General features: G+C 50.8%; 1 protein-coding gene across 1 annotated transcript in view; it reads left to right on the forward strand.

Annotated features, from left to right (window-relative positions):
- The window catches only part of LRFN2 (leucine rich repeat and fibronectin type III domain containing 2), a 177,162-nt gene that overhangs the window by 120,653 nt on the left and 33,958 nt on the right, over window positions 1-22,551 (forward strand). The window contains exon 2 of the mRNA XM_059937466.1: window positions 20,094-21,518. Within this exon, the coding sequence (XP_059793449.1) occupies window positions 20,119-21,518 (1,400 nt within the window). The 5' untranslated portion in view covers window positions 20,094-20,118. The remainder of the gene's footprint in view (window positions 1-20,093; window positions 21,519-22,551) is intronic.

Here is a 22,551-nt window from a genome sequence, read left to right on the forward strand (position 1 = left end):
TTGTGGCTTAAACAACACAGGTGTATTGCCTTGCTGTGTCTGTAGATCCTCTGCTCAGGGTCTCACATGGCTGAAATCAAGGCATTCTTACCTGGAGGCTCAGCTAGGGAGATATCCACTCCTAAACTCTTTCAGATTGCCAGCAGAGTTCAGTTCCCTGTGGTTATAGAACTGAGGCCCCTGCTCTCTTTTTGGTTGTCAACTGGGGGCCTCCCTTAGCTCCTAGAGGCTGCCCACTGTTCCCTGCCACACAGCCCTTCCACAGCATGGTAGTTTGCACCTTCAAGGCCAGCAGGAGAAATCCCTCTGATCTTAGGAAGGGCTGAGTCCCTTTTAAGGGCTCACCTGATTAAGTCAGGCCCATGCAGGATAATCTCCCTTTTGATTAACTCAAAGTCAGTTGATTAGGGACCTTCTTTAGTAACATCCACAAAACTTTTATGTCATATAATGTAACGTAATCACAGGAGTAATATGTCATCATATTCACAAGTCCCCACATCCTACTTCCTCACTCTCAAAGGGAAGGGATTCTACAAGAGGTGGCCTTTTAGGGGCCATCTTGGAATTCTTCCTACCACAGTATCCAAGAGGTCTCAGATCAAGCTGAATTCTAGTCTAATAAAGGTTGAGTCTCCTTTCGTACCCTAAATTTGAAAGATACCAAGAGACCTAGAAACAAGTAATTGTCAGCATGGTGATCTTAGCCTGGGGTTCCTAGAAATGAGAGCCTGGGGTGGAGATTAAATACTGATGCTTATTTGGGAGGTACAGTCCCAGGGCAGTGAGAGTGAGGGAGAAGGGGAGGAAGGCAGGGAAGGATGGGAGGCACAGCATGGTGATGGGTCACTGTCATTGCGATGGCCACTGCTTCACAACAAGCCACAAGGAGGCATCAGATGAACCTGCTCAGCTGAGCAAAAAGTCTCTGGACAGGTTGTGTGGAGAATCCATACTTTGGAAGGAAGAGGCAATAGAGGAAGCTGGCTGCCTGGCTTTCTCCTGTCTCCTGTTTCCATTGGCCCCTTTGGGGAGCTGCTCTAGAAGCCAGATCCCATGCCTTGGAATGTGGGGTCTTGTTCCTGGCCATGTTTGTCTTCATGGAAGTGTTCTGCCACGGCGGCCACTGAGATGGAGCAAGTGGCTAATGATCTGGGAGCCAGGTGAGGCCAGGAGATCATGGTGTGTTCGGTAGGGTGACACACACGAATCCCGTGGTGATGCAGAGGCAACCACTCATAGAGGAATGAGAACAAGGGCAACAGAGAGCTCCTGCTGTGGTCCAAGTGGGGGAAATGGCTCAAAGTCAGGAACAGCAGGAATATGGGGGCGAGGGGGGGGGAATCAAGACATTTTCATTTATTTAAGGTATTTATAACTACTTTTTTATTATGGAGGTAGTGCCTTTAAATAAAGAATGGAAACAGTAAAAAAGTGTGAATGGTAAAATGAAAGTCTTTTTTATGGCCTAGATTTCCAGGTACAGTTCCCAGAGAAACCACAATTTTTCTGTGTTCTTCCAAATATTGTCTGGCTTATAAATCAGAGATAGATGAGAGATAGATAGATAGATAGATAGATAAAGTGTGTATCCTTTTGGGGGGTACATAAAGGATCTGACAATACATTAGGTTTTGGCAACTCAGCATTTCAAATATGGATGTGCTACAGGTGAATACTTAAATTATATATAGTCTTTGTCTATTGTAAACAATGCTGTAATGAAATCCTCGTACCTACTTCTTTGTGCATATGGGCAAGTATCTGTGTAGAATTAACTTCCGAGATGTTGACTAGTGGATGCAATTTGATTTTCTGTAGGTATTGCCAAAGTGTCTTCCTAATTTGCACACCCTCTCCTCGCTACCCCAACAGTATTTGGTTGTACTTGTTTGCCTATAGCCCCACCAGCACTGGGTATTAACAGTCTTTACCACCCTCTCAATAAAACATATTGAGATGTTTTCATTTGCATTTCCTTAATTATGAATAAGGTTGAGTATATTAGACATTGAGGGAGATTTTGTTTTAAAGATTTTTTTTTGATGTGGACCATTTTTAAAGCCTTTATTGAATTTTGTTACAATATTGTTTCTGTTTTACGTTTTGGTTTTTTGGCCACAAGGCATGTGGGATCTTAGCTCCCTAACCAGGGATCGAACCCGCACCCCCTGCATTGGTAGGCAAAGCCTCAACCACTGGACCTCCAGGGAAGTCCTGAGGGAGTTTAACGTAATGAAGGTCTGACTTTTCACCTGCCCACTGGATCTGGCAGTCCATCCTTTTGGTCTGGAGCATCCCAGCTGATCGGGGTCACTTATAACAGGATGAGATGGAGTTGAGAGATAGTCCAGCACAAAAGCTCATGGGGACTGAGGGTTAACCTGAATCAGAGAGAGGGTGGTAGATGTTTGAACCCAATGCATGATGGATGGGGCTGGACTTTTACATGCCGGTTGATTTTGAGCTTTGGCATATCTGTGAGAACCTTGAAATTAGTTTGCTGTAAGGGATAGTCAATATGAGTGAATTTCTGATCCTGGGCACAAAGCACGCACCCAGCAAATCAGAGACCCTGCGAGGGATCTGTGAGTAAAACTCCAAACCTTCCTGCAAAACATCCAGTCCTGACCACACTTCCCTTGGGGAAAAAAGAAAGATTTTTGAACCCAGAGGGAAGAAACATCTGGACATCAAAGCCAACTCAAAGGGAGTTGTGTGTGTCTGTGAATGTCCGGGGGGAGGAACGGTGTGGGGGGGGGGCTTCCACCATTGGGGGAGTTATGGTGGGAGTGGTTTTGCTAAGGGTGGTGGCTGTCGGGGTGTTGGGGTGATGCCCTTTATAGGGATGCTTCCCTCTTAGACCCTTAAAGCTAGAGAGAGCTGAGACTTCCTTCATCCATCCTCCACAGTGGGATATAGATGAAAATATCAGTGCCAGCCAATCACATCCCCCTTTCTCCACAAGAGCATTGCCACATCCTCACTCTCCAACTCTCCTTTTCCCTTCTTCCTTTTCCCTCCAGCCTCTTGACACAATCAGTGACTTTCCCAGGGTAAGAGTTCCTTACAGGACACACATAGGGAAGCACTGCTGATTGCTTACTGGAGCGAGATGGGGCCTCCACCTGCAGTGGTGATCAGAGTGGAGCAGGGCCGTAGATCATCCCCCATGGGGAAGAAATCACCTACTGCTTCATCTCCTACACTTGGCAACAGTTCACTCTTATTCTGCATAAGTAACTTACGCTACAACCCAGCATCTTGCCCTAGGGGGCTGGTGTGTCTGTTTCCAAAGTTCCATGTATTCATTTATATTCTCTCCCTCTCTGCCCCCTCTTCTGCTCTCCTTCCCTCCCTCTTCCCTTCCTTCCTCCCTTCTTCCTCCCCTTTCTCTCTCCATCTTTCTCTCACACTCCCTCCCTCCCTCTTTCTATGTGTGTTTCCCTTCCCATGTGATAAGGAGGTGTGGGGGAGAAGGATAATTCCATTTGTTCACACAGTTGTCTTCAGGGAACCTTGCTGATGTCATCAGTCATCTCCCTCCTGTTAGTGGATCTGTGTGGCTCCTCTCAGAGCCCTGTCACCATCTATAAGGTCTTCTGGACCTGATGGAACAGTCAGGTGGGTCTAGTCCCTCAGTTCTTCTAGGTTTTGATGTAGAGAATTTAGGGAGGGTTGTGCTCACACACCACAGACCCATAGACCGAAGGGCACTTCTCTCTCCCACACTCAAGATGCCCTGGGGTAAGAGTTCACCTGGGCTCAGAACTCACCAATGCGGACAGTGACATTATAATCCTGACTGGCGACACCACTGGCTGTTGTGGCTTTGACAGCTCATGTGGTTAATTCTGGATCATTGTCAGCTTGATCACAGGAGCAGATTGATGGCATGGTGGACCCAGGATTGGGTGGCCTTGGACTTATGATGTTGACCAGCCATGACTCTGGCCTTGAGGCCAGCTGATATCATGGATGTTAAGTGGGCTGACCTAGAGAAACTCCCACCTGCATTGTCACATTACACAGCAAATCTGATATGTGCCTCACCCTTTGTTCGTGGAAGACTTTCACTGTGGAGGTAAGATTGAACACTTTAGAAGTCCTCCCAGAGGCTTCCACCAGTGCCCCTGTCCTCTTTCCTGTGCCTCTGTTTCTCCTCGTGTGGAAAGGAAGATAACGGTAATCCCAATGGTGACCTGGAGTATCCATAATGTCATTTCACTGGTAGAGGTATCCTTGGAAGCGACAAGATGAAGGAGTGATGGTTCCTGGAAGATTGTCCACCAGCAGCCTGTGGCGTTCTTGCTCATTCCTAATCTGTAATCATCTGTCTGCAGCCAAAGTGGTCCAGGCCCAAGGGCACATCCCCACAAGGCCTTCCTCTTGTACTTTGAGATCCCTTACAGGGGGCTTCTTGCCTCCTCTGGTCACGCAGAGCTACACGTGAGACTAGGGGGTGGAGGAGAGCTTGCATGTTTTGAACAAGGCAAGGCTCACAGAAGGATGCTACTTGGCACTCTGATTCCTTCTCATAATTGTCAGGAAACCAGGATCAACACAGTGCCACCGAATTCTGCTAATGAAATGTCTGCTCTCCCGAACACAGGTCTCATGGCCAGCCCAGAGAGATGCTCATTAAGTGAAAGGGCTGATAATTCAATCACTGCAGGGCTGGGCATAAGCAGAGGTTGCTGCTTCCCTGGGAAAGAGCTTGCCCTACTCCCCCCCACCAATGCCCTTTCTCTACCTCCTGCCCCACCCCCTCGAGCTGGGGCTGGGGATGGATTAGTCTCTCCAAATCAGGTCTCAGGAATTAGAGCTTGTGCAGGAAGAGCCGCATCTAGAAATCTCCAGCCTGTCTCCATGGAGTGTGTTCATTCAGACAAGTAATGGTTTGACATCCAGCAAGGGCTTCTTGCCAGCTTCTAGAATAGGGGTTCAATTTGGGGGCAAATAACCTCTACCTTGCAGAACCTGATGGAGGCTGTGGACATTCCTGCCAGAAAAATGCCTGACCACACAAAATTCAGCACACGATTCCAATAAGTTCATAGACCCCAGAAACCCTTCCTGTGCTGCTGGGTTACATCACATGTGTCCAGCTCCACAGGTGCACTTCCTTCCAGTTTTGGGGGGAACAATGATAGTAAAGCTAATAGTAATGTGGGTGGAGATGCCTCGGTGATCTCTTTGAGTTGAATGCCACCTTCAACCCACATCTTTGCACGTCTAAATATTGTCCATCCTGCAGGCCTCGTGGCAAAGCCTTTGAAATTCATCCCTGGTTCTCCTTCCCTCTTCTTCGTCTGAGAACATTGTACCCCTAACGACGAACCATTTTCTTCTTACACTATATGTTTATACGCCTTCTGTCCTCTCTATGGGAGACCTGTTCCCAGGAGGTGGGGACCAGCCATATTTGTTTCATCTCTGGTTGCCCCTCAGCACCTATTGTAGAGTCTTTTCTATGTAGCCAGTTCTCAGTATATGTTTTCTGGATGCATGGATGGATCATGAATGCGTGTCCTCCCTTGGGGACTGCCCACATGTCTAACCAGCCTGCCTACAGTAGGATGAAGCTGGACATTGACAAACAGGGCCCACTTGGCCTTCCTTGCAGGTTTCCAACACAGTTGCATCTCCCACATGCACCCACTCAGGGACACGGAGAAGGCTGTCCCCGAGAGGAGACGTTCCTCCCTTCTTCCCATGCAGCAGTCTCAGGATTCTTTGACATTTAACTCCAGTGCAATTTGTTTGTTTTCACCCGAGTTGAAAATACCAACAAATGTCACCCGCCTTCGTTCCCCTGTCCTACTAACATGTGACTTTGATGGGCCAGGATCCAGCAACACTAATGAGCATCTCAGGTCTTCCTGAATTAGCAAGGGGATGCAGAGCTCTGCGTAGGTAAGAGGTGGGTGTGGAGGTGGGTCCAGCAAGAGAAGGGTGAGCACAGAGTTAGGCATGGGGGCAGGGATGCCTGCCAAGGCCAGTGGTAGAGCAAGGAGGTCGGGGAGGACAGTCCTTTCACCAGCACCATCAAAGGGAAAGATGGCTCGATAGTCCTATGCCTCTCACTGTTCGAAAGGACTTCTCCACATTGCCCTGAAGGTTAGTCTGGTTGTTCCCTGCATCTGGCCAGCTCCTGCCTGCCATGTACCTTTCTCAGGGATGGAGCTTGGATGCCACCTTATACTTTTTGGAAATTATATCAGAAATTGATTTCATTGTGAGTGATAAAAAAACAAAGACTTTTTTTTCTCTCTCATGTAGAAAGTACAGGCAATAAGGTCTATATTCAAGTGAACAGCATTGTAACAATGTCAAGTTCCTGCTTTGATAATGTACTATAGGTATATCAGATGTTATCATGGGGGAAAGTGGGGTGAAGAGTCTATGGGAATTCTTACTATTTTTGAAACTTCTTATGAGTCTTAAACTATTTTTTTTAAGTTATAATTAAAACAAAAACAAAAACTTCAGGGATTCCAGGACTATATGGTGGTGCTATGATCACCAGGTGCCCAGGTTCCTTCTGTTTTGTCACTTTGTATCCTCAAACACATGGCTACCAGTTTGTGGACCAAGATAGCTGTGCAAGTTCTGTCCATGTATCAACATTTCAGTTATTAGGAAAGAGGGAGGGGCAAAGAAGGGTGCATCCTTTCTTAAAGGACACCTCTAGGGTATCACATACTAGTGTTTTACTTATAGCCCATTGGCTAAAACTTAGTCATATGACCACACCTAGGTACAAGGGAGGCTGGGAAATGTAGTCTTTATTCTGCATGGCTTTGTGGCCAAATAACACTTGGGGCTTCTTACTGGGGAAAATGGGAGAATGGATATTAGAGGACAACCAGGGGACTCTGTACTGTCACACCATGGAGGAAGTGCACAACGCTGGGCGTCAAGGAAGGGCTGGCTGATTTGATTGCCCTCCCAACTCTCCAACCTGACTTCTCCGCTACTCCTCCACTCAACTACAGCAGGAAGCTGCCCTGTTTCCTTCCTTCAGCAAAGTAGACTGAGCCCTCCTTCACTCGTCTAGGGAGCCTCCATCCAATCTCCTTGTCTCTGTGTGGGAACTTAAGCCAGAGGCATTCGTCCTTTCTGGCTCTGCTTCATGTCAAAAGGCAGGAGGCAGTTATGTGATGTGAATTAGGAAAAACAATTAGACTCTCCCAGCCTTGCAGTCTCTCCTAACACCATTCCCACAAATCAGGGGATAATGCCTAAAATTTCATTAGGGACCCTGTTCCTTGGTTAAGCAGTGCAGAATTCGCAGTTAACCTAATCAGCCATTAATATTTTAACCATTGATCAATATTTTAACCATTTATTTGATCTTTTTTTTTTTAAATATCTTTATTGAAGTATAATTGCCTTACAATGGTGTGTTAGCTTCTGCTTTATAACAAAGTGAATCAGTTATACATATACAATATGTTCCCATATCTCTTCCCTCTTGCATCTCCCTCCCTCCCACCCTCCTTTGATCTTTGAAAGTGTGGCAGCAAGACTAGGATTAGGAAAGGTTACATCTGGAAGAGGATCCAGAGATCGCCTTGCTCCCAAACTCCCTTCCCATGTACATTGGAGGCAACCGAGGGTGGTAGGAGAGATGTAGACAGCTGTGGTCACACTGTGGCGGGGGCAGCTTCCTCTCAGCTTCAACTTCACTCTGATCTCCTGATTATCAGAATAATTTTTTTTTTCACCCTACCTGAAGCTGGTTGAGTTAGGGTCTCAAGGGGAGCACTTGCTTGATGAGACTAAACCCTGGGGGTTGCAGGAGAAACATAAAACTCACTGCCTCCACCGAGAGCTGATTTGCTTTTCCCATTCATAGCAGGAAGGTGTGAGTCCCTTCCCCCAAGTCGGCAACACCCCTGAATCCTGAGGCCAAAGTGCTGGTGCGAGTCGAAGAGCGATTCACAGTCCCCCATTGGGACCAGTGTGAAGGACACCACTCAGGAGCAACCAGCCCCCTGATCTCTCACCTGCTTGTGCTTTAACTCTGGGAGCACTCTGACCTTTGACACATCAGGGCGGAGAACCCCACCCCGAAATTCTAGGGTGAGCTCCCCATTCTCTCTCAGTTAAATGTTTGATAATAAAGTGACTCTGCCTACTGTTTGGCTAGAGCCCCTGTACATTTTGTTGATTGGCTCTCCTGGAGAGCTAGGTGAGTCCTAGGGTCCTGAGACTGACAATACTGACAAAACACTCGGACAGCCCAGAGGGACCAGCGGTCACTGACTAGGAGGGGGACCCTGCGCAAGTCACCTAAACACCTCTCTGAGCCTCACTTGCCTCATCTGTAAAATAGGGGTAATTACCACACCCACTACATAGGGTGGGTGGGAGGATGAAAGGGTTAAAGCATGAAATGATGGGCATGAAATTAACACTCAGCAAGTGTTCACCGTTAGATGGTGATAGATGGTGATGACGATGATGACGTCATCTACATTTCAAGGGCTAAAGAGTAAGAATTATTGAAACCAAATTCAAGTCTTTGGCCTTCTGAGAAGTTCACAGAAAAATAGAGGTTTAAGGACACACTTTCTCCAGACTCTCTAATCACAGGTCCCCAGTTAGTTTAGGTGGAAGAAGGCATTACCAGACAGTGACAGCTGTGCCTATGGCAGTGCTTTAGCCAAGTTTGGGAAAAGAAGAGAGACTGAAGGTGAGGCTTCACAGAGGAGAGGTGGCTTGCTGAGGCCATGGGCAGGGCCAGGATGGGACCCAGGTCACAGAACGCCTACACCAGGCTCTTCCTGCTGTATTAGTTAGTCCCTGGGAGCCAGGGTGCTCCCATTCCAACATGAAGAAAGACAACATTAGGAATGCAGAGGGCAAATCCCAGGGTAATGGAGCCTGATGTTTGTAATAAAAATTTAAATGTGCCGTCCTGGTGGCAATGGCGACTTTTATCTGATCAGCCTGTCAGCGCTTACGAAGGCTGGGCTGTGTAAATGGCAAAAGCAAATTGAATTCATATTTACTGCCCTTGATTCTGTGGGGTTTATTGTTTCCAGTGGGTTCATCTCTCTCTCCTCTTTCTCCTCTTCCTCCTTTTTCCTCCTTGTTCTTCTTACACTTACAAGTGGTTTTGTTTTTTTGTTTTTTAAAGACTTTTTTTATTATTATTTATTTATTTTATTCATTTATGGCTGTGTTGGGCCTTCGTTTCTGTGTGAGGGCTTTCTCTAGTTGTGGCAAGCAGGGGCCACTCTACATCGCGGTGCGCGGGCCTCTCACTATCGCGGCCTCTCTTGTTGCGGAGCACAGGCTCCAGACGCGCAGGCTCAGTAGTTGTGGTTCATGGGCCCAGTTGCTCCGCGGCATGTGGGATCTTCCCAGACCAGGGCTCGAACCCGTGTCCCCTGCATTGGCAGGCAGATTCTCAACCACTGCGCCACCAGGGAAGCCCCTACAAGTCGTTTTATTATCCAACAACTCACCGGGAAAGTTGACAAGAGAGAAGACTGCTCTCTCTGTGTGCAGATTATTTTCCAACCACTCCTGCAAGTGAACTCTCCACCTTTATCTGCCCTGCCCTGTGCCCTGGGAGGCTGGCCTGTGTGGACCGCTTCCTGCAGGCTCCTTTGTCCTCTAGCTTCCTGGGTTTGGCGACTGGGAGGCCCAGGAGGAGGTGAGAGGCAGGATGAGAGAGAGGGGACTGTGTCCTCGGCCAGCTCCCGCCCAGGCTGCAGTTGGTCAGTGGGTTGTATCCATCCCTATCCCGCTCCCGCGTCTGTAACACTGCGTGGGTTCTGGGAACTGCCCTCTGCCTTCAACCCTTCAGGCCTAGGGATGAAAGGGTTTGAAAAGCCTCCCTCTGTTGCCAGCCCCTGGGGGCCACAGCACCCCTCTTGGGTTCCCCTAACCCTGCCCACAACTCTGCAAATAGTCTAAACTCCCTTCACTAAGTGTCCCTTCAGTTCTTTCATCTGTTCCTCCCTGACTGATGATGTTTCTCTGTCCCTTCTGTCCAGAACTGGGAGGACACAAGAAGATACTTTTTACCAAGTGGGAGGAAGCGCGGGGCGCTGGAGCTAGAGCTGGTCTATGAGGAGGGGTTTGCATGGGGGTAGAGCGGGCACCAGGCCTGGCACCCTGCACCCCACCCCCGAGAGGCTGGGCAGCCCTTCCTCACCACCCCTCCTGCCCCTTCAGTGCTGCTCAGCCGGGGCATGCGACATGGGACAGCGTGTCAGGGGACCCCACAGATAGGCCTTTTCCCTAGTGTGACTTATGTCTACTGAGGGAATTTGTGGGAGCTCCATAAAACAGCAAAGGTAGCCCCGAGTGAAAAGTCTTCCTGCTTTCGTGTGTCACCTTGTAAGTCTAGGTTGGCCAACAGGTGATGAGGATTCTGTTTCAAGGCCAAGGAAAGAGCTGACCTTGGAGGTGAAACATGGGAATCTTTGCCTGTAACTGTGTCCCCCATGCAGGGTCGCCCTCCCCGCCACCCACAAACAGGCAAATAAACTCCCATCAAGCCAATCTGATTGTCTAAATTCTTTTTGTTTTAATAATCTGAAGTGTTACTAGGAGTCCAAGATTAAATATGCCATGCTTGATGCTGCGCCAGATGCATAATAACAAGCAAGGGTAGTACCCACAGGCCTGTGCAACGAGACATCGCCCTTCTCAGAGCAGCCTGTGAGCTTCAGTGATATTACGCTGGCGGCAGCCCCTGCGGAGGCCCAGCTGCGGACTTGCGGGGAACGGCTGCTTCAGGGAGGCCTGGCCCCCACCTGGGCTTCCCACGGTGGGGTAAGCAGAGGGGGCTGTGCGGAGCAGGAGGACGCTGCGAATATTGGCCTCAGATGCCGGAAGAAGAACTGTGGGCAGGTGCTAGCCACGGCCCCGCCCCCGGGGAGACGCGGCCCCGCCCTCGGGGAGCCCCAGTCTGAGGGGAGACGCGGCCCCGCCCTCGGGGAGCCCGGTCTGAGGGGAGACGCGGCCCCGCCCTCGGGGAGCCCCAGTCTGAGGGGAGACGCGGCCCCGTCCTCGGGGAGCCCCGGTCTGAGGGGAGACGCAGCCGTGCCTCAAGGAGCCCCAGTCTGAGGGGAGACGCAGGCCCGTCCTCAGGGAGCCCCGATCTGAGGGGACACACAGCCCTGCCTCAGGGAGCCCCAGTCTGAGGGGAGACGCAGGCCCGTCCTCAGGAAGCCCCGGTCTGAGGGGAGACGCAGGCCCGTCCTCAGGAAGCCCCGGTCTGAGGGGAGACGCGGTCCCGCCCTCGGGGAGCCCCGGTCTGCTGAGGGGAGATCCAACCCCTACCTCTATTGACCTTCAAGTCTGATATCCTGGTCAGATGTTAACCCATAATTAACTTCTCTAGCTGGACGAAACTTCAGTGCTATCCAGCCATTGCCTAGCCTGTAGCCTGGTTGGCGTGAAGAAGAAAAGCCAATTTTAATTTTAGCCTGAGCCAAACATAATGAGGAGAGTAAATCACAGAGTGAACATTCCCCAGCCGAGTGGAAATGAGTTTTGGATTTTCTGCCGCTTTGAATTACCCACCCCCCTTCTCCCTTCCTCACCGGGGTCCTAGAGGGGACCACGTGCTCCGCTTGCTCCGTTGTGCGTGGGGACCAGAGAGGGGCCGGGGTGCTCGGTGGCGGGTGCTGTGTGGTTTAGAGCAGGCGAAGGTGAAAGCGCTAAAGTGGCGAAGACGGGGTCCTTGGCTGTGAATCTGCTGGGGAAGACTCTGGGAGAGGCAGAAAGGACCAGGAAGGCCGAGTCCACCGCAGACGCCTCCCTGTGTATCCACACTCTCCGCATCCCGCCTCTGAGGTAAGAAGGCGGTGGTCTACCCAGCCGCCCACAGCTGGAGCCTCGCTTGCTTGAGGCTTCGGGTGATAGAATCTAAAAGAGGCTTGGAACGGCGGTTATTGCAGAGAAAAGTCTTGAAAGTCATGACCGAATCGAAGCAGAGATCTGTGTGCGTGAAAGCTGAGCCCCCACACGCTCACAGCTGAGGGCTGGCGTGGAGGCCGACGGGCGGAAAGCGGCCGGGAGGCCGGGGCCTGAACCGATGCCGAGAGCTGCCAGCCCCGTAGGCCGTCCGTGTCCCCTAAGCAGGGACGGATCACAGGCGACCATGGAGAGTAACGCACTTGCAGTTGACAACACAGCCGCGAGACAGCGTTTGTTCCCATCAAAGCTGAGCAAATCAGCTCGCCTCCCCTCCCTCTCTCACCCTCCACGCACAGGCAGGCCCTCCTTCCCCCACACAGCGCGCCGGCCACCGCACCCGCGGGTCCCCCAGTCACCGCACCCGCGGGTCCCCCAGTCACCGCCTCCATCCATGCGGCGCCCCCTCGCTCACCCACGAAGGCGCCTCCGGGCACACTCAGGCACGCCTGCCCCCCTCACACACACACACCCTCCACTCGTGCTCCACGCCCATCCGTACACGGGCCTCCCTCATTCACACGCGAACGCTCATCCACACACTGGCTCACACGTGTCTCAAGACAGAAGAGGGCTAGTGTTCCACGGCCCTGGTTGTGAATACGTTGGGTAGAAGCCACTTTCCGTTCAACTCTCACTACCTATCATTAGTGTGGGAACTAAGGTCTCTTGCCTTCAATAAGCGGCCTGTTCGTGTTAGTCATTGACGAGGATATGCGTGGCTTTCCGATCATGTTTGATTCCCACGTGTCTGAAGTTTCCACAGTGGCCCAGGCTCAGCGGGTACCTTATAGCACGAGAGTTGTACGGAAGCGTGCCCTGGGCTGGATTCCCCAGAAGTGGACTTGAAACAAGGACTTGAGTGTAAGTGGCTTATTTGGCCCGTGATCGCAGGACTCCCAGGAAGAGGAAGAGGGGTGGGAGGTGACGTGGGGAGGGGAAGGCAGCCAGTAACAGGGTGTGTTAGAAGCAGGCGGCTGCGAAGGGCCACTGCGGCTCAGTCTCACTGGGGACCCGTAGGAGACTGTGCACGACATGCTTCCGAGTCGTTCCACCCAACTGGCGAGGAAGCTGAGGTCTTTATCTTCCACCCCCCTTACTAGCCTTGGTTGGGGGGCTGTTCTCCAGGGCATGAATGCGCCAGCCTGGCTGGCCCGCCCCAGACGGGGGCGAGCACACTCCTGCAGTAAGAGGGCGTGTACAGGGTCGAAGGTGCCAAGGTGTACAGCTGTTCATGCTGGAGCTCTCATTCATTCATTCATTCTCTATCAAACACGTGCCTGGTGCCTGCTCTGTGCTATGTCCTGGGCTTGCTCCTGGGGATTCAGAGCTGAACAAAATACAGTCCCTGCCAAGAAGGGGTTCCCAGGTGAATAGGGTAGAAAACAGGGAAACACATAATTACACTGCAACACAATCAAAGCTATCGTGGATGTGTTAACACGGAGGCATCGTGCTGTCACTGAGCAGACAGGAAGCAGTTCTGAGCTTAATAGCTTACTTAGGATAACAACTGCTTACCTTGCACAATAGAAGTTTAAACAGAGCCTAAGTGGGCTCATTCTGCCCTTGGATGTTTTAGACTTCGTTTCCCTTTTCTTTCCTGTTACCTCTGCTATCTAAGACCAGTCTTTTCAGCTAGTTTATGAAGAAGTCCCAGGATTTGGGATGTGGCCTCTGTCTCCCCGGCTTTGCCTGGGGACGGCACAGGGAATGTTTTTGCCCATCCTGTGTGGGTGTCTTTCTGCAGCCATGGAGCTAGGACCTTCCAAGGGCAGGCTTTCTGGCTTTCTCTGTCTCTGTCTCTCGGTCTCTCCCTCTCCCTTCAAACTAGAAGCTGTGACTCCAACATCAACATAGAAGCTGCCTGTGGTCAAAAGCTATGCCTCCCCCCATCAGACTGGGAGCTCTCTGTGGTCAGGAGCTATCTCCCTCTCCAACACATCCACTGAACTTGCCCCCATCCCCTCTTTCTCGAGATTCTAGAAGGATTCCTGTGCAAAGCAGCATCAGGGAGGGGGATGGAGAAAATCAGTTCTCTGATGCTAACTCATTTCTCTTACCCTCAGAAGAAGCCCCAGACTGTTACTTCCTAAGGGCCTGAGAGGTGGAGGTGCTGGCGACGGGGCAAGGACAGGGGCTGGAAGCCTCAACCTGGAACCACGCACTGGGCTGGAGGCAGGGTCGCCACCTGACAACTCCTAGATCAGAGAAGCAGCCCCTTCAGGAAACCCATGTCTGAAAATCAAGTTTCCTTTTCCGGTCCCCTGGCTCCCGTGCAGGTCCCTTCAGGGCTCGCCTTGAGTGGTGCGATTTATGGGGAGCAGCAAGTACTCTGAGAGGGCAAGTCTGGGAAAGAAGACGCAGGCGGCTGCCTCTCCTGGCAGATACGAACCCCTCCCCCTCTTATTAATTCACACTTTCCTGTCGGCCTGGAGCACCCTGGAGGGGCCATTTCTTTTTACCTGAAGCAGAGGCAGGCATCTTACTTGATTTACAGGCTCCAGGGGCGGGTGGCTCCTCGGCTGGTTGCTAAGGTATCTTTTAAATGGAAATCAGGGTGGAGAGATATCACATATATCATGCCAGCCATCTGCTAAATGTTGCCTCTTCTGTCTGGAACAGCTCGAGGTGGTTCTGGCAGGAAGGCAGGGCCAGGGGCTGGGGGAAGGGCGAGGAAAGTCTGTGGTTTCCACATGAAGTGAAGGAACAGGAACTTTCCTCTTGTGCTGCCATGTCTGCCGTGTCCCTTAGTTTTCCCCCTTTCTGTCCTCATCGTTCTTTTTTTCCTTTGGTTTTAAATATAAAATCCCATCTGGAGATTCTGATTACAAACCACCAGCCTAGTTCCACAACTCTATATTCATTGCCAGTATATTTAATTGTGTGCGTGCGTGCGTGTGTATGTGTGTGACTCACTACCATCGGGCCTGACAGGTGGGTCTTTCTGAGCCAATTAGGCCTCAGCTTCTGAGAACACCAGCAGCGTTCCTTCCAGGCCCATCCCCAAGCAGGAAACACAAGTGCCCAAATTTAGTTGAACAGCTGGGTTGTCACAGGTTACTAAGCAAACTCATGGTAGAGGCAGCCGGTTTCTACGTACACCAGGCACATGGAAGCCTCTAGAGGGGCCTCTTCTACTCTCAGGGCAGCCTGGAGCCAGACTATCCTGAGTTCAAATCATGATTCTTCTCAGGGGAGATGGGAGAGTTTGGGCAGGTCCAAGTCTCTTTGAACCTCACTTCCTGGTGGTAAAAACAGGGGTAGCAATACTCAGGCCATGAGGTACGGTAGATCAGGTTGCTCACTGCACAAAGCTGTTCCGCTAGGGAGGACTCCAGACGCCCAGTGGGGACACCTCTTTCCAATTACACCAGAGCATCTTAATGGACTAGTGGCAGCACTCGCCTCGCAGAGTTGTTGTGAAAACCGCGTCCAGAAACCTAGGGAGGAAGGGAGGAGAACTGTTCCTACCCTGGGTAAACCCCCAGAGACATGCTGATTCTCCCAGGCACTGCAGGGCCAGGGGAGATTGTTTCTGTTCCTCTCCAGCTCATCACCTGGTCTCTCTGGCAACTTCCCTGACTCGCCCCTCCCCTCCCCCCCCAGTCCTGGCTCATAGACATTCTGAGCAGACAAGCTCTTGTTCCTTTGTGGATGGATTCCTCCCATGAAGGCTGATTCTGACATTTGATACCAGCATCCATTTCATAGCCTCGCTTCTGATCCCCACGCACCTCTCTCAGCTTCGGCCCCTCCTGCCTGCTTTCATCTGCTTCTTTGTTCCTGATACCAGCCTTCTACTCCTAATCCGCCACCTCTCCGTGGTCCCCTCCACCACCTACACCATTCCGAGATGCTTAGAGGGACCTGGGTTGCTCTTTCTAGCATTTGTTCAAATCTCTGCTCAAAAGAGAGATCCTCCCCACCCCCCCTAGGTGTGCACTAGTTGCCTGTTATCTACCCCGTTCCCCTCACCTCCCTCCCAACTTGGGGTTTAAGCTGCTTTTTGTTGGCTATAAGAGTAATAAGTGACGGTTCTCAGAATACAATTTTAATTAAGATTCAATAGTCACTTCTCTGTCAGTAAGCTCCCATGCTGATTACTTAAAATATATTTACCCAGCTCTATTATGTCACAGATATGAATTCATTAGATGTTTGTTAATCCTCAACAAACTCTTTTTTTAAATGTGGTTTGTTTAGCATAATTTACAGGGGCACAACTGTTTGAAACCATGGGCCCCATGCAGGGTGTGCATCCCAAAGTGTCCGGATCGTTCCTGCTTGCTGCCACTGCCGGAGGGCAGGCGACAGAGGCAGGGATGGAAAGGCCCAAGGATGCCGTAGGACAGGGCAGTCAGTCCATATCGCACTGATGCCGCCCATGCTGGTCAACCTTCCAGGACACAGGGCAGGGTCAGAGAGGGAGGAGAAAGAGGATCTGGAGGGACAGTGGAAGATACCCCCACAGGCCGCCAACAGCCTCGGCTCTGGACTCAGATGCACTTGACAATGATTATTACCATTTCCTGTGTGTGCAGCGATGGGAAGATGTTGGAAAGTGCTGCTGAGCCTTAGAAACTGCGGTGTTTACTGACAAGAGCTCATGAGGAGGATGCCCTTCTCAAGGGGCCAGAGGCTTTCAGAACCCTACCCGCCCCCCATAAACATACACATGCACATAGACACAGGCACGCGTGCACACAGCCACCTCCAGCTTAACTAGCAGGGGACCTCCTTGGGGGTGGCTATCCCTGTGTCCCCAGTGGGTGTAGGAGATACCACTCACCGCTCCTTGAGCAGATGAAGTGGCCAGAGACCTCTGACCTCCCTGACTCTATGACCACAATGAGCCATATGCTTGAAAGCGCACGGATGGCTGCCGGAAGATACTTCTGAAGCCTCTGTGTGACCAGGCCACTCCACGAAGATGGTTTTCTCAGCTGATTAGCCAAGTGAGCCCTGGACAGAGCTGATACAGAACTCAGAACCTCAGTGACAATGCCAGAAGCTCCCTTGGCTCAGCACCAGATTTTATTCATTCACTCATTCGATACTGATTGGGCACTTACTACAAGTCGGGTGTGGTACTGGGTGCTGGGATACAGTGATGGGTGGACAGGGTAGATAAATTCCCTGCCTTGTGGAGTTTCCAGTCTAGGGAGACAGATGTGTAAGTGATTAAGGAATTGTATAAGTGTGGTGAGCAATACGTAGGACAAGTATAGGGTGCTAAGGGGCCCATAGCAGGAAGGTCTGTTTTGGTCTAGGTTTTGGAGAAGCTTCCTGGAGCAGGTGCCACTTAAGCTGAGCCTGGAGGTGCACTAGGAGCTTGGTCAGGCGGGAGTGGAGGCGGGGGAGAAGCCAGGAAGGGAGCAAGGCTTGGAGGAAGTCCCGGAGGAAGATCAAGCCTGGCAATTATAAGTGAGAGAGGTTGAGCGTAGTCGAAGCAAGAAGAACAAAGGAAGAAAGAGTCGTGAGAAAGAAAGTGGAGAAATGGGCAGAACCAGCTCTTGCAAAGACTTGTCCTTGTGCTAAACATAAGAAGAGGGTCAAGGCAGATGGAAAAGATTCCTGTTTGCTTTATCAGCACCCAGCTAAGTATGCACCTAGAAGGCCATGCATTTGGGCATGGAGAAGGTGGCACAAAAGCTTCCACATGTAGACACCTCTGGGATGGATGTGCCTGGTGGGACCTGGGTCAGGGCAGGCTGGTACCCCTCAAGGAGGAGATGGGCGAGAGCAGGGACTGGAAGGGTGGGCTTTTGCTCATGGGAGCTCAGAGCAGAGCTGCATGGAAATAGGCACGTTGACAAAGGCTTTTAATGAGGGTGACCATAATGAAGAAGATGTAAAGAAAAGAAAATCCTCTGGAACAGAGGTAAGCAAACTTTTTCTGTAAAGGGCAAGACAGCAAATATTTTAGGCTTTTGCTGGCCATATTCTGTCTGCTGCAACTACTTACTTCCACCATTGTAGCGTGAAAAAAGACACAGACCATATGCAAACATGAGCATGGCCGTGTTCTAATAAAACTTTATTTACAAACACAGGTGGCAGGCTGGATTTGGCCCTTGGGCTACACTTAGCTAACACCTGCTCTAACGGTGCTGTCCATTGTGGAAGCCCATAGTCGCATAAGGCTATTGAGCACTTGAAATGTGCTCTAAGTGTTAAATACACTTGGATTTTGAAGACTTAGTACAAATAAAAGAATGTTGAACATCTCCTTCATAATTGTTTGTATTGATTACATGTTGAAATAATTTTTTGGATATAGTGGGTTAAGTAAAATATATGATCAAAATTGATTTCACATGTTTCTTTTCACTTTTTTAATATGGCCATGTAATTTAAATGTAATTTAATATGTAATTTAAAATTATATTCGTGGCTCGTATTATGTTTCTATTGGACAGTGCTGTTCAGGAATAACACTCACTACAGATAAAATGCAAAGTAAATCTCACCCTGAAGCGTTTCAGGTGGGAGATTTACCCTTAAAGAGACACAATGATGGAACTCAAATCTTCACAATAAAGTCATATCTGATTGGAATAGGTTTTTAAATTTACTATGTATCTTTTTTTTATCAGCTAGTTGTTTTGTCTGCATCTGTGCTCCTTAAACTGGGAGCAATAGAGCTCTACTTCCTCAAGGCATTAATAGTTGTTATGCAAAAAAATAGGAGTATATTTAGCTTAAAAAAAGGAGCAATGCCGAATTAAACATTAATTCAAATTTCTTTACTGCCACAGAATTTCTCAACCCTTCTACGAACTTGCTAGTGCATAGAGAGCTTTTGCAAGGGTGAGCAAGAGTGGGCTGTGCTTCCCAATTCAGTGGCCTTAGGAGCCTTCCTTGCAGAACCCTAATTAGCACTCCTAGAAGGCAAATCGAGAGCTGTTGATCTGCATGATGCTACACAGCCAGTGTGCAATGATTTTCCGAAAGTCCAACTCAGTTGATGTTCTTAGTACTACATAAATAGAGCCACATGGAATAATGATGAAACTGTAAGATCTGGAGATTCAAAGACCTGATCCAAAGCCCTGTTCCTTCCTTCCCTGGATAGTCATTCTCACAAAAGCACCTACTGTGCGACAGGCAGTGCTATAGGCCTTTTATTCAGTGGTGAATAAAAACAAGCCCCAACCGTTTCGGGCTTTTTTGCCAGTGCAGAAGACAAACAATAACAAGACACGTAGGTGAAACATACAGTAACTTAGTGATCAATTCCAAGGAGAAAACGCAGAGCAAGGAAGAGGGATGTGCACAGAGGGTAGGACCTTGGTGAGAAGGTGACTTTTGCATAAGGACGTGAAGGAGGCTCTTAGGCCATGGACAAGTCCTCATTTATATACACAGATAAGCCCTTCCCTGTGAAGGGTGTTCCTGAAGCCCAGATGAGGTGATGTATATGAAGGTCCAGGCAGGGGACCCAGCACATACTAAGTGCTCAGAAGAAGTCCATGCCTTGGCTTCCCATCCCACCCCCTTCTTCACCTCCCTGAACTCTCAGAGATTCACCCACTATGTGGATTCTCCATGGGGAAGAACTTACCCAAAGCCAGTTCCCCACTAACCTTGGCATCTCCCAGGGACAGCTCTCTCCTTGTCCATGTTCTTGTTCTTAGGGAATGCTGGTCCAATTTGATTTCATGCTGAGCCTAATCCGATTAAGAAGGCAAAACCGCTTCAAAATACAGCCATAAAACACGTTTCAAATCCAATGATTATTAGATGAACCACTGGTATGGAATTATCCATCCATGCATCCATCCAACAAATATTTATTGAGCATCTACTATGTTCCAGGCACTGTGCTAGATGTGCAGGTTTTAGCAATTAACAAAATAGACAAAAGTACCTGCCCTCATGGAACTGACATTCTAGTGAGGGAGATAGAAAATATTCCATAAACATAATTAATAAGTAATTAAATAGTCTGTTCCAAGGTGATAAGAGCTAAGGAGAAAGGAAAAAGTAGAATTGTATTGGAGGGACTGGTTGAAGAGATTACACCTGCGTGAGCAGATGCTACTCTACTGCTCCCCAAGGCAGGGGGTGGGTGTGAGGGAGGAAGCTCTGGGCCAGGGCTTTAGGAAGTCGCCTCCTGACCCTGACCTTGTGTCCCTCCCTTCCAGGCGCCGCGGCCTGAGTGACCAGACCATGGAGACCCTGCTTGGTGGCCTGCTGGCGTTTGGCATGGCGTTTGCCGTGGTCGACGCCTGCCCCAAGTACTGTGTCTGCCAGAACCTGTCTGAGTCACTGGGGACCCTGTGCCCCTCCAAGGGGCTGCTCTTCGTACCCCCTGACATCGACCGGCGGACGGTGGAGCTGCGTCTGGGCGGCAACTTTATCATCCACATCGGCCGCCAGGACTTCGCCAACATGACGGGGCTGGTGGACCTGACACTGTCCAGGAACACCATCAGCCACATCCAGCCCTTCTCCTTCCTGGACCTCGAGAGCCTGCGCTCCCTGCACCTCGACAGCAACCGGCTGCCCAGCCTCGGGGAGGACACGCTGCGGGGCCTGGTCAACCTGCAGCACCTCATTGTGAACAACAACCAGCTGGGAGGCATCGCAGATGAGGCCTTCGAGGACTTCCTGCTGACGCTGGAGGATCTGGACCTCTCCTACAACAACCTCCACGGCCTGCCCTGGGGCTCCGTGCGGCGCATGGTCAACCTGCACCAGCTGAGCCTGGACCACAACCTGCTGGACCACATCACCGAGGGCACCTTCGCCGACCTGCAGAAACTGGCCCGCCTGGACCTCACCTCCAACCGGCTGCAGAAGCTGCCCCCGGACCCCATCTTCGCCCACTCCCAGGCCTCTGCCCTGACTGCCACGCCCTTCGCTCCACCCCTGTCCTTTAGTTTTGGGGGAAACCCACTGCACTGTAACTGCGAGCTTCTCTGGCTGCGGAGGCTCGAGCGGGACGATGACCTGGAGACTTGTGGCTCCCCGGGGGGCCTCAAGGGCCGCTACTTCTGGCACGTGCGCGAGGAGGAGTTTGTGTGCGAACCGCCTCTCATCACCCAGCACACGCACAAGCTGCTGGTCCTGGAGGGCCAGGCGGCCACACTCAAGTGCAAGGCCATCGGGGACCCCAGCCCCCTCATCCACTGGGTGGCCCCCGATGACCGCCTGGTGGGGAACTCCTCCAGGACTGCCGTGTATGACAACGGCACCCTGGACATCCTCATCACCACTTCTCAGGACAGCGGCGCCTTCACCTGCATCGCTGCCAACGCCGCCGGGGAGGCCACGGCCACAGTGGAGGTCTCCATTGTCCAGCTGCCACACCTCAGCAATAGCACCAGCCGCACGGCGTCCCCCAAGTCCCGCCTCTCGGACATCACTGGCTCCAGCAAGACCAGCCGGGGAGGTGGAGGTAGTGGGGGCGGGGAGCCTCCCAAAAGCCCCCCGGAACGGGCTGTGCTGGTGTCCGATGTGACCACCACCTCGGCCCTGGTCAAGTGGTCGGTCAGCAAGTCCGCCCCCCGGGTGAAGATGTACCAGCTGCAGTACAACTGCTCCGACGATGAGGTACTGATTTACAGGTGAGCCCGGGACTGCGGCAACACAGGGAGATGTCTGGCTGGGCCAGGAGGAAATGGTGGGGAGGGTTTTGAGCTGTTCCCACCTATGCTCCACCTCCCCAGAGGTGTCTGTGGGATTCTGGGGACAAACTGCACCATTTATGCAGGTGAGAGGAAGTAGAATGAACATTACCTACAAGTTTAAGGAGAGGGGACCCCACATGGGCAGCCCAAAGAGATGTGTATGTCGGAGGACCGTACCTCCAAGGGCCGTGACTGTGGTAGGTGGTCTCGTGGCTGTGAGCCTCAGAACTTTCTGTTTTGAGCCTCAGATGGAGGGCACACAATAACAACGAGCAGAACTCTTGGCCAAAGAATCTGACTCCTCCAAGGAGGGATGAATCTGACCTTCACCTGGACTTGTAGGCAGTCACGGTTAAGGTCAGGAGGTGTAAAATTCAGATCGTCACGCTGCCACTTGCTAGTCATTTAATTCTCTTGCCCTGCCTCAGTTGTCCTCATCTGTAAAATGGGGATAATCTGCACCTGACTTGGTCAGCAGGTAATTGAACTCAACTCAAACTGGCTGAAAAAAAGAAAAAGGGAGAGGTAATGTGTTGGCTCATGTAATTGAAAACTCGGGGACCTGCCTCAGGTAGATCAAAGGCCCCACAAACATCCTGCATTCTCAGTTTCTTAGCTTCCCTAAGTTTCATTTTTCTTTTGGTTTGGCTTCACCCTCAGACAACCTCTTTCCTCTGGGCAGCCCTAGAAGGAGAAGAGCCTCCATGTCCCAGTTGGTCCCGCAGAAGCCCTGGATGAGCTCTGATTAACCAGAGCAGGTCATGTAAGCCTACTGAATATTAGAGGGGGGGTCATCCTGCCCACCTGTCCTGACCACTCTGGGTGTCAGTCTCCTCATCTGGAAGTGGAGACATCGATGTTCATCTCCTTCTGTGATAATCAAAGGGCCATTTCCTAGGCTGATAGAAAGGGAGATTAAGACTGAAAAGCTGCAACAGAATTGCCTAAGTTTTTCGGAGGGAGGGAGGCG

This window comes from Balaenoptera ricei, chromosome 11 (assembly GCF_028023285.1).
Source record: "Balaenoptera ricei isolate mBalRic1 chromosome 11, mBalRic1.hap2, whole genome shotgun sequence".
NCBI lineage: Eukaryota > Metazoa > Chordata > Mammalia > Artiodactyla > Balaenopteridae > Balaenoptera > Balaenoptera ricei.